The sequence below is a fragment of the Coregonus clupeaformis genome, chromosome 40 (assembly GCF_020615455.1).
Source record: "Coregonus clupeaformis isolate EN_2021a chromosome 40, ASM2061545v1, whole genome shotgun sequence".
Taxonomy (NCBI): domain Eukaryota; kingdom Metazoa; phylum Chordata; class Actinopteri; order Salmoniformes; family Salmonidae; genus Coregonus; species Coregonus clupeaformis.
The window spans coordinates 19,641,036-19,653,366 of NC_059231.1; the positions used below are offsets into that span (position 1 = coordinate 19,641,036).

At 47.2% G+C, this 12,331-nt stretch overlaps 1 protein-coding gene across 1 annotated transcript in view; it reads left to right on the forward strand.

Moving 5' to 3' along the window:
- Positions 1-12,331, forward strand: part of LOC121555024 (inactive phospholipase C-like protein 1) — a 105,823-nt gene that overhangs the window by 80,524 nt on the left and 12,968 nt on the right. The window contains 5 exon segments of the mRNA XM_041868791.2: positions 5,419-5,493; positions 5,673-5,960; positions 7,365-7,643; positions 8,237-8,338; positions 8,340-9,914. Coding sequence (XP_041724725.1) covers positions 5,419-5,493; positions 5,673-5,960; positions 7,365-7,643; positions 8,237-8,338; positions 8,340-9,914 — 2,319 coding nt within the window.

Genomic DNA, 12,331 nt, shown 5'->3' on the forward strand with positions numbered 1-12,331 from the left:
TACTCTCTCCATCCTCTCCTCCTCTCTCATCCTCTCCTCTACTTTCTTTAATCTCTCTCGCTCCTCTCATTCAATTTCCTCTCCTCCCTCTCTCAAAGTGATTTCCCTCTGCCCTCACCCTCTTATCCTTTTCTAGAATCTACTCTGTTCTACTTTCACCCCCCCCACTTCTCTCTTTGCCCTCTTTCTTTTTTTGTCTGTTCCCACTATCTATCCTTCCATCTTATGTTTCCACCATCTCTCCATCAGTGCTTAGCTCCATTCTGGCAGACACTCAATAATGTAGAGAAAAAAGAACTAGAACAAAACAAAGAGAGAGAGCGAGCTTAGGGATGGGGGGGATCAGGGCATTAAAACTAGGTGATATATGCTCTTTTAGGCCAAACCGTGGTGCATTAAAAGCTTTACGACCTGTTGTCATGGTTTCCTTGAGGACATCATACAGTACAGTCCATTCGGAAAGTATTCAGACGCCTTGACTTTTTCCACATTTTTGTTACGTTACAGCCTTATTCTAAAATAGATTAAATGACATTTTTTCCTCATCAATCTACACATAATACCCCATAATGACAAAGCAAACACAGGGTTTTAGGCATTTTTGCAAATGTATTACAAATAAAAAACAGAAATACCTTATTTACATAAGTATTCAGACCCTTTGCTATGAGACTCGAAATTAAGCTCAGGTGCATCCTGTTTCCATTGATCATCCTTGAGATGTTTTTACAACTTGATTGGAGTCCACCTGTGGTAAATTTAATTGATTGGACATGATTTGGAAAGGTACACACCTGTCTATATAAAGTCCCAGAGTTGACAGTGCATGTCAGAGCAAAAACCAAGCCATGAGGTCGAAGGAATTGTCCGTAGAGCTCCGAGACAGGATTGTGTCGAGGCACAGATCTGGGGAAGGGTACCAAAAAATGTCTGCAACATTGATGGTCCCCAAGAACACAGTTGCCTCCATCATTCTTAAATGGAAGAAGTTTGGAACCAACAATACTCTTCCTAGAGCTGGCCGCCCAGCCAAACTGAGCAATCGGGGGAGAAGCGCCTTGGTCAGGGAGGTGACCAAGAACCCGATGGTCACTCTGAAAGAGCTCCAGAGTTCCTTTGTGGAGATGGGAGAACTTTCCAGAAGGACAACCATCTCTGCAGCACTCCACCAATCAGGCCTTTATGGTGGCCAGACGGAAGCCACTCCTCAGTAAAATGTTTGCTAAAAGGCACCTAAAGAACTCTAAGACCATGAGAAACAAGATTCTCTGGTCTGATGAAACCAAGATTGAACTCTTTGGCCTGAATGCCAAGTGTCACGTCTGGAGGAAACCTGGCACCATTCCTACGGTGAAGCATGGTGGTGGCAGCATCATGCTGTGGGGATGTTTTTCAGCGGCAGGGACTGGGAGACCAGTCAGGATCGAGGGAAAGATGAACGGAGAAAAGTACAGCGAGATCCTTGATGAAAACCTGCTCCAGAGCACTCAGGACCTCAGACTGGGGCAAAGGTTCACCTTCCAACAGGACAACGACCCTAAGCACACTGCCAAGACAACGCAGGAGTGGCTTCGGGACAAGTCTCTGAATGTCCTTGAGTGGCCCAGCCAGAGCCCAGACTTGAACCTGATCGAACATCTCTGGACAGACCTGAAAATAGCTGTGCAGCAACGCTCCCCATCCAACCTGACAGAGCTTGAGAGGATCTTCAGAGAAGATTGGGAGAAACTCCCCAAATACAGGTGTGCCAAGCTTGTAGCGTCATACCCAAGAAGACTCAAGGCTGTAATCGCTGCCAAAGGTGCTTCAACAAAGTACTGAGTAAAGGGTCTGAATACTTGTATAAATATGATATTCTGTTTTTTCTTTTTAATACATTTGCAAAAATGTCTAAAAAACAGTTTTTGCTTCGTCATTATGGGGTATTGTGTGTAGATTGATGAGGGAAAACATTTACTTTATCCATTTTAGAATAAGGCTGTAACGTAACAAAATGTGGAAAAAGGGAAGGGGTCTGAATATTTTCCGGAAGGCACTGTATAGACAATTCATGTGTCAATTGTCTCAAGGCTTAAAAATCCTTCTTTAACCTGTCTCCTCCCCTTAATCTATACTGATTGAAGTGGATTTAACAAGTGACATCAATAAGGGATCATAGCTTTCACCTGGATTCACCTAGTCAGTCTGTGTCATGGAAAGAGCAGGTGTTCTTAATGTTTTGTATGCTCAGTATGTGTGTGTATGTATATATATATCATTTATCTTTCTGAGGTAAGTTGAGTCACTCTATGTCACCATGACGGCCGTTGGCGGGAGGGTAGACCTGTTTTTCCGTGCCCTCTGGGGGAACTAATGCCATGTACCGTGACGCAGCGCCAGCTGTTCCCGTTAAAGCTGCGCCCCGGACAGTCCCAACACCACCGCCCCCCGCCCTGTCCTGCCCTGTCCACCTAAATACCCGCTGACCTGGTTCATACTAAGCCTGGCTGTCTGTCTGTCCGCACAATGTCCAAGCCTCCGTCTTAAACTATTTTGTTGAACAGAATTGGAAACAACCGATACTAGGTCAAACTGTCTCTCTCCTCAAGGTCAGTTAAACATGATGTGTGAAAAATTTGAATATCGGTCCCATGACTTGAATGGGATTTGTGCCACAAATACTCAGATGTTAGCATGTGGAAACAGTGCCAGGGAAACTAAACCCAAGCATGGATTGCGTGTCATCATACCTTGTCCATAGACTGCTTACAGGGTAAGGAAACCAGTATGTACTTTTATATTTGGGTGAACTATCCCTTTAAGACCACATGAGCAGACCAGGAAGAAAACTAGAAGCTAGGGTCACAGTCTGGTCTTAGTTGAGTGGTGAGAGAATAGTTGACATGGGAGCATAGCCTGACTGATGTTCCAGAGGGTTCTGTCCAGGTTTGAGCTATCACCTAGCCGTGGCTCTGGTCCTCTGTCGAGTAGGAAGGATGAGAAGATTCTCTCCAGATCTGGGCTGCTGTGGCTTGTCCCTCTGTCTGGGTTTCTGTTAGGGTAGGAGCCCTGTTAGGGTAGGAGCCCTGTTAGGGTAGGGGTTCTGTTAGGGTAGGGGTTCTGTTAGGGTAGGGGCTCTGTTAGGGTAGGGGCTCTGTTAGGGTAGGAGCTCTGTTAGGGTAGGAGCTCTGTTAGGGTAGGAGCTCTGTTAGGGTAGGAGCTCTGTTAGGGTAGGAGCTCTGTTAGGGTAGGAGCTCTGTTAGGGTAGGAGCCCTGTCTCTCTGTTAGGGTAGGAGCTCTGTCTCTCTGTTAGGGTAGGAGCTCTGTCTCTCTGTTAGGGTAGGAGCCCTGTCTCTCTGTTAGGGTAGGATCCCTGTCTCTCTGTTAGGGTAGGAGCCCTGTCTCTCTGTTAGCAGGGGAAGAATCTGCAGCTCAGGTTCCTCGACTGTGTATTATTGGCCAGGCAAGGATGTCAAGTTATACACACATGCACGCAGACACATACACTGCTCTGTATGGTTCAGTGTGTGTGGTTAGTCAAAAACTGTACTCTCGAGTCCAACTGCATACTAGGAGGAAGAGGGAAACACTCCCATTTTTAAAACCCTCCAAAGCCCTTCAATCACTAAAGTGAAGGGTACGGTAGTAGATGATGTTGTCATCCTGGTCCTGTGGTAGTACTAGTAGGCCAGAAGGGTATCCTACACAAAGCAAGCTAGTTCTACTCAGGGTTTTCTAAAGCTAGCCAGCTTCAGTTAGCTTCACATTCCAGCTAAGGCTTCATCCATACTACGACGGTGGATAATGCTTGTCCGCCTGCCGCTAACTCTAGCAGGCTTGGAACTGCGCGTGCATGTCGCACATGGCTAGTCAAACGCCAAACTCTTCATTGAGACAATGCTGAAACATCAATCCATTGGCGAGTTAGTGCCACATTTTCATTTGTGCCGAAATAAGAAAAGTTATCTTGCAAATTCAGCAGGCTATGGTGTGAAATAGGCTTTTAGAAGTGCTGTCTTTATTTAATTACTTATCGTTAATGCCATCTTTGTTGTGCTTTGGTGTGCTTATCAAAACACAAGCACCTTTTTTCCCCACTCCTATCGATATTTTTTTAGTTATTAAGTCATACAAAAGTGTTACATTGTGTGAAGTTTAAAATGCATTCTGTCATTACTAAATGTGTAATGTGATATATTTTAACATTGATATTTTTGTACACAAAAAAAAACATTTGATTAATAAAATATTTAATCAGTTGTTTTCCTCAAATGAAGGGGATGATAACGCAATCAGGGAGGGATTCTGATTTCATTTGTCCTCAACTCGCAGCTTTAGTCATTTCATTCAGGGGTAAGTGGACTTAGCCTGCCCCGGAGCAGGTTAGTTCTGAAGGATTCGTTGCCATAGAAATGTACCTGGCTAAAAGGTGAGCCACTTTCTTTTTTGTTGTTGTAAGATAAAAAAATATTTTTAAAAGTTAACAATACAAAACATACACATACAAGCGACATCTCACAAACATCCACAACTTCACCCCTGCCCAGACCCACCTGCTCACACCCCCATCTCCAGCTCCTGTGTTACTCTCCGCCACATGGCCTCAAACTGCACCATTTTGTTTTTCTCCGTCGACCATGCACTTTCAACATTTAGATAATAAAGCATTTGACCTTTCCATTGTGTTAACGATGGAGGATTGATTGATTTTCCATTTTTAAATATGCATTTTTTCAAGATGATTGACGAGAAAAGTATCGTCCAACCAATCGGGTATCTCACTGCACCCTCAAGTCTTGAAATATGCAGACAGACAAGTTAAAGGTAAATTTACATTGTAATACTTCTGACAGCCAACTTTCTATCTACGGCCATAACTTTTTGACTTTATAACATTCCCAGAAGGGAATGAAGGGCCACTTTCGTATGAACTTATTGGTAAATTGCAAACAAGGTCCAACCAAAATCTTACTGCCGCTTTTATCCCAACCACACACAAAGGTTTTGGAGAGGTGCGGGGGGCTGCTACACTGTTGTGAGGAGTTAAGTGCCTTGCTCAAGGGCATATATAATTTGATACCAGCAACCCTCCGGTTGCCAGCTCACTTCAAGCTCACATATTTTTCCTGCCAGACCCAGGATTTGAACTTGGAACCCTCTGGTTGCCAGCCCGCCTCTCTAACCGCTAAGCTACCTGCCACAGGGATATTAGTGATGGCTTTCATGGCTACCTCAATAGTTACTTATTATTTATGCCCCACATTCTTCTCAGTTGGATCCCACGTCCACATAAGCCTCTATTCCTTTTTAATTATGTCAGTTCATGTGATATACCTGCCTATAATGTTTGTTTAGTCGCTTCTAAACATAACCTGCAGAAAGTATAAGTAGACTTGTCTGCCTGTCTCATACTCTGCTCTTCTCTGTGTTTTTACCCAGGATCCTTCAGTGCACAAGGTGGCCGGTGGGCGCAAGAAGACCGTGTCCTTCAGTAGCATCCCCTCAGAGAAGAAGGTTTGTTTTTAGTTTCTCTTTTAAAAAAATAAAGTCTGTAAATGAAAATTGAATGGGTAACACTTTATGTGAAGGGTACCTACATAAGGATTTCATAACACTTTCATAACTCATACATAACACATTCATAAGCAGTATATAAGCATTTCATAAATGTCTTCCTCTTCCACCTCCTCCAGGTGAGCAGCGCGGCCGACTGCCTTGCCTTCATGCAGGGGGGCTGTGAGCTGAAGAAGGTGCGTCCCAACTCCCGGGTCTACTGTCGTTTCTACACCCTGGACCAGGACCTCAGCTGCCTGCGCTGGGAGCCCTCTAAGAAGGATCTGGAGCGTGCCCGCCTGGACATGGCCACTATCAGGGAGGTTAGGACAGGGAAGAGCACCGAGACCTTCCTCCATAACGGACCTGCTGCAGAACACCTGGCTGAGGAGGCTTCCTTCTCTATCATCCACGGGGATGACTACCAGGTAGGAGGTACCAGTTCAGTTTAGGCTGCCTTGCCAACTCTTTTTGGAATTGTCATGCCAAGGATTTGGCAATGTAGCACAAACAGACTGGCACTCAGGCAAAGGCAGATACATTGCATTCGGAAAGTATTCAGACCCCTTCACTTTTTCCTCATGTTGTTACTTTATAGTCTTATTCTAAAATTGATGAAATAATGTTTTTCACTCATCAATCTACACACAATACCCCATAATAACAAAACGAAAACAGGTTTTTAGAAATGTTTGCAAATGTATTAAAAATTTAAAACAGAAATGTATTTATTTACATAAGTATTCAAACCCTTTGCTATGAGACTCGAAATTGAGCTCAGGTGCATCCTGTTTCCATTGATCATCCTTGAGATGTTTCTGCAACTTGACTGGAGTCCACCTGTGGTAAATTCAATTGATTGGACATTATTTGGAAAGGCACACACCTGTCTATATAAGGTCCCACAGTTGACAGTGCATGTCAGAGTAAAAACCAAGCAATGAGGTCAAAGGAATTGTCCGTAGAGCTCCAAGACAGGATTGTGTCGAGGCACAGATCTGGGGAAGGGTACCAAAATATTTCTGCAGCATTGAATGGCCCCAAGAACACCGTGGCCAGCACCTAAAGATTCTCTGGATCGATTGAACTCTTTGGCCTGAATGCCAAGCGTCACGTCTGGAGGAAACCTGGCACCATCCCTACGGTGAAGCATGGTGGTGGCAGCATCATGCTGTGGGGATGTTTTTCAGCAGCAGGGACTGGGAGACTAGTCAGGTTTGAGGGAAAGCTGAACAGAGCAAAGTACAGAGAGATCCTTGATGAAAACCTGCTCCAGAGCTCTCAGGACCTCAGACTGGGGCGACGGTTCACCTTCCAACAGGACAACGACCCTAATCACACAGCCAAGACAACGCAGGAGTGGCTTCGGGACAAGTCTCTGAATGTCCTTGAGTGGCCCAGCCTGACAGAGCTTGAGAGGATCTGCAGAGAAGATTGGGAGAAACTCCCCAAAAACAGGTGTGCCAAGCTTGCAGCGTCATAACCAAGAAGACTCAAGGCTGTAATCACTGCCAAAGGTGCTTCAACAAAGTACTGAGTAAAGGGTCTGAATACTTATGTGAATGTGATATTTCCGTTTTGTATTTTTAATACATTTGCTAACATTTCTAAAAACCTCTTTTTGCTTTGTCATTATGGGGTATTGTGTGTAGATTGATGAGGGAAAAAAACAATTTTATCAATTTTAGAATAGGGCTGTAATGTAACAAAATGTGGAAAAAGTGAAGGGGTCTGAATACTTTCCAAATGCACTGTACCATTACTTTATTTTATTTTACTTGTTTTACTGGGGGAAAAAATGTGTTTGATTTAATGTGATTTGTATTTCCTAGTCTCTGGACCTGGTGGCTCTTTCACCTGACGTGGCCAACATCTGGGTAACGGGGCTGCGTTACCTGGTGTCCCACCCCTCTGTCATCGGGCATGGAGGGGGGGGAGGAGGTCTGGGAGAGGGGAGCATCATAGGGGAGGGTAGCCTCGGCAGTAGGATGAGGAGGGATTGGCTGACTGCGGAGTTTGCCGAGGTGGATGAGGATGGATACGGGGTCGTCTCAGAGGATATGGCCGTGGCAACCATCTGCAAGTTGTGTCCTGGGATCAAGGAAGCTAAGGTGCGTGTGTGTGGCAGGGGACGGGACTACAGTTAAACTAGAGGGAGAGAAATGATTGTCTTCATAGCTGTCCTGCCATCTGTAAGGTCTGTCCCAGCATCAAGGGAACTAAAGTAAGAGGACGGGACTGGGGTAGAGTTAGAAGAAAGAGTAATGCTGTATACATGTTGTTAATGGTAGACTGGAGTAAAACCAGACGGAGTAGAAAAGGTTTAGAGATGATTAGAGTTGAGGTCAATTCCGTTATCAATTCAATCAATTATGGCCCGGTGTCTTCTATTAAATTGTCCCTGATAGTGATGATAGCAACAGTTACTAAAACAGCTTGAATTAGAAAAAAGATTGTCTTCATAGCTGGATATCTAATGTAAAAATGGAACATGCTGTAGGTGGATATCCAACCTAGTTATGTAAGCTTTACTTCTACTTAGTACCATGGTGGGTGTACAGATTGAGTCTGCAGCGGTGTAGTCACACCTGTGGTTCCTGGTTCCTACTCATCCTTAATCCTTCTCTCTTCCTCTGTCTCATCCCTTCTTCCCCTTTCCTGCTCCTCCCCTCCAACTCAACCCCTCACCTCCTCCCCCCTCCAGGTGCGTCTGAGGTTCAAGGAGATCCAGCGCAGCAAGGAGAAGCTGACGTCTCACGTGACGCGCGAGGAGTTCCAGGAGGCCTTCTGTGAGCTCTGCACGCGTCCCAGACGTCTACTTTCTATTGGTCCAACTCTCCAAGGACCGCGAGTGTCTGGATGCCCAGGACCTTCGTCTCTTCCTGGAGACGGAGCAGGGCCTGTCTCTGGCCACGGCCGAGGGCTGTCTGGAAGTGGTCCAACGCTTCGAGCCCTCCGGCCCTGGGAAAGAGAGAGGTCTACTGGCTCTGGATGGGTTTGCCCGCTACCTGCAGTCCCCAGAGTGCCAGCTGTTTGACGTGGAGCACCAGGGAGTGTGTCAGGACATGAGCCTGCCCCTGTCCCACTACTACATCAGTACCTCCTATCGGTCCTATCTCCTGGATGACCAGGTCCATGGGAGGGCTGATCTAGGGGGCCTGACCAAGGCTCTACAGGCCGGGTGTCGGTGCCTGGAGCTGGGGGTGACAGACGGCCCAGAGGGGGAGCCCCTCCTGGGGGTGGACTATGGTCCTGATGCCCACCGCCACCACCATCATCACCACACCCCTGTCACCATCCGCAGTGCCCTGGAAGTGGTCAATAAGTACGCCTTCCTGACCTCACCCTACCCGCTGCTGGTCTACCTGTGCCAGCGCTGCTCTCCCTCACAGCAGCGTATCCTGGCCCAGCACCTGAGGAAGGTGTTCTCTACACGTCTCTACACCCCTGAGGCCCTGCTGGTCAGCCAGGGGGGGCGAGCCACCAGCCTACCCTCCCCAGAGCAGCTGAAGGGCCGGGTGCTGCTGGTGGGGAAGAAGCTACCGCCCGAAGAGGAGGGGTCTGAGGGAGAGGTGTCAGAGGAGGACGAGGAGATAGGGGGAGGCGGGCCCTTGGCTGGTCGGAGAATGACCATACCCGGGGAGGAGGAACTGGGCGTGGTTTTAGTGGTGCCCCCTCCCCCTCAGCCCAGGAGACTCCGCCTCCGACGTGAGCTATCAGATCTAGTGGGCGTGGCTAGAACTGGGAGCCGTAGCTTCTACAACCACCGAGAAACAAGGAAACAAGGACAGCAGCACTCCCCGCCCAGCACCCCCTCCACCCCGGGAACGCCCTTACCCCCCGAGTCGCCCTATTGGACGCTGTGCTCCCTGGGGGAGGGAGAAGCAGGACGGCTGGCCAGTGAGAGCCCAGAGGAATTAGTAGGCTTCACCAAGCGCACCCTGAGCCGTGTCCGGCCAAGCTCCGTCCGCCTGGACTCCTCCAACCCCAACCCCCAGGGCTACTGGAAGGGTGGGGTCCAGCTAGTGGCCCTCAACCAGCAGACCCCCGGGGCCATGCTGGACCTCCACAGAGGCCGGTTCACCCAGAACGGGGGCTGTGGGTTCGTGCTGCGGCCGGGGGTCATGAGAGATGAGGTGTCCTACTTCAGTGCTGTGACCCAGGGCTGTGTGCCCGGCGTTCCCCCTCAGATCCTTAGGGTGAAGGTGATCAGCGCTCACAACCTGCCCAAGCCGCAGGGCGCCGGGGCTAAAGGAGAGGTTATAGATCCCTACGTGGTTCTGGAGATGCATGGAGTACCGGCGGACTGCATTGAGCAACGGACCCGGACCGCTGCACAAAACCAGGATGACCCACTGTTTGATGAGACCTTTGAGTTTCAGGTGAGAGATCGGTAATGTAGCCTGCACATACACCTGAGATTTCACCAACATACCCTCAGACTAAGAGCACGGTCCACACACACAACCTGAGTGTTCAAACATCTAATGCACTCCCAGCGGACAGTGAAATTACATCATTACGATCACAAACTGACATAGTCATTTCAACCAGTTTTGCTTGCTAAATCTGGACAGATTATGGTCTGTGTTTATCACTGATAATAATGACAACTTCATAAGGATACACAACAATACGTTTTATTTGTAAAGAGCCTTTCCAGTATTCAGCCACCACATACACTGTTCTCTTGAGAGAGAGAGAGAGAGAGAGAGAGAGAGAGAGAGAGAGAGAGAGAGAGAGAGAGAGAGAGAGAGAGAGAGAGAGAGAGAGAGAGAGAGAGAGAGAGAGAGAGAGAGAGAGAGAGAGAGAGAGAGAGAGAGAGAGAGAGAGAGAGAGAGAGAGAGAGAGAGAGAGAGAGAGAGAGAGAGAGAGAGAGGGAGTCCCCTGAGCCCTTGTGGGAGATTTATGACAGATGATCAGGGATTATAAAACACTACCGATGGGAATGGAGAGAGAACAGTTGGAGACTAGTCCTACAGTAGTATTGACCAGTGGAGAGAGAACAGTTGGAGACTAGGCCTACAGTAGTATTGACCAGTGGAGAGAGAACAGTTGGAGACTAGGCCTACAGTAGTATTGACCAGTGGAGAGAGAACAGTTGGAGACTAGGCCTACAGTAGTATTGACCAGTGGAGAGAGAACAGTTGGAGACTAGGCCTACAGTAGTATTGACCAGTGGAGAGAGAACAGTTGGAGACTAGGCCTACAGTAGTATTGACCAGTGGAGAGAGAACAGTTGGAGACTAGGCCTACAGTAGTATTGGCCAGTGGTGAGAGAACAGTTGGAGACTAGTCCTACAGTAGTATTGACCAGTGGTGAGAGAACAGTTGGAGACTACTCCTACAGTAGTATTGACCAGTGGAGAGAGAACAGTTGGAGACTAGGCCTACAGTAGTATTGGCCAGTGGTGAGAGAACAGTTGGAGACTAGTCCTACAGTAGTATTGGCCAGTGGTGAGAGAACAGTTGGAGACTAGGCCTACAGTAGTATTGACCAGTGGAGAGAGAACAGTTGGAGACTAGGCCTACAGTAGTATTGACCAGTGGAGAGAGAACAGTTGGAGACTAGGCCTACAGTAGTATTGGCCAGTGGAGAGAGAACAGTTGGAGACTAGGCCTACAGTAGTATTGGCCAGTGGTGAGAGAACAGTTGGAGACTAGGCCTACAGTAGTATTGACCAGTGGAGAGAGAACAGTTGGAGACTAGGCCTACAGTAGTATTGACCAGTGGAGAGAGAACAGTTGGAGACTAGGCCTACAGTAGTATTGACCAGTGGTGTGGCACGCTAAGCTAGTTGTAGTGCAGATAATAACAATAGGTGAAGAACAATGGTCTTATGTTATGAGAATAACATACCAAAGACAAAAAACTAAACATGAACTACAAAGTATTGTCAAAACAACTAAGAAAGAAACCAAAGCCAGTGGTTAAGCTCTGTTTGGCTCATTATCCCTGTGGCCTGTAACCTAAGGCTTGGTGGGGGGCTAGATGGTAATGTGGCGTGACTCCACACACACACGAGGCAGAGACACATGGGGTCCTCTCTGGGAACACATAGAGCCCTATTTGGCATGAGGCAGAGAGGGAGAGAGTGGTCTCTGTTGCTGTTTAGACTGACCTCTTCATGCATGAAGCTTGACGCCCCATCTCCCGCCCATAGTCAGCACAGCAGACAGTCGTTATAGGATGCAGATGAGACTACGTATGTGTGTGTCCGTGTGTGTGACAGTGCTGGAGGGGCTCTCTCTACCTGAGTACTCTGTGTTATGAGTAGAGCCTAGAGCTCACACACACACACACACACACACACACACACACACACACACACACACACACACACACACACACACACTCATGCATAGTATCCACTCAGAGCCTTCAGGCAGCTTAAACTACTGTCTGGGCTCACTTAGATGTTCTCTAGTGCTTCACATGTAGGATCTTAATTTAAGACAGTTTACTACAGCAGGAAAATAATCCTGCAACAACAGGAAATTTGAATTATTATGTGGATTATAATTAATGGAATTCTTTTGTGGGGGTTGATACATTTTCCATAAGGGAAAATCGAGTCTGAAATGTTCAAAGTAGAAATTACAAACTTCAGAAGCCTTTTTAAACCTCAAATACACTACAAGTTTTAAATGTCCTGCAACAGGGTGATCAAATGAAGATCCTACATCTGTACATCCCTATTAGATGGATGCTAAAATGTTCAAATCTACACTAGCACAGACTGATTTAACCCTGCCTATAATCTATAATCTCCCCCCGATCTGGAATCCATTTCCCCTT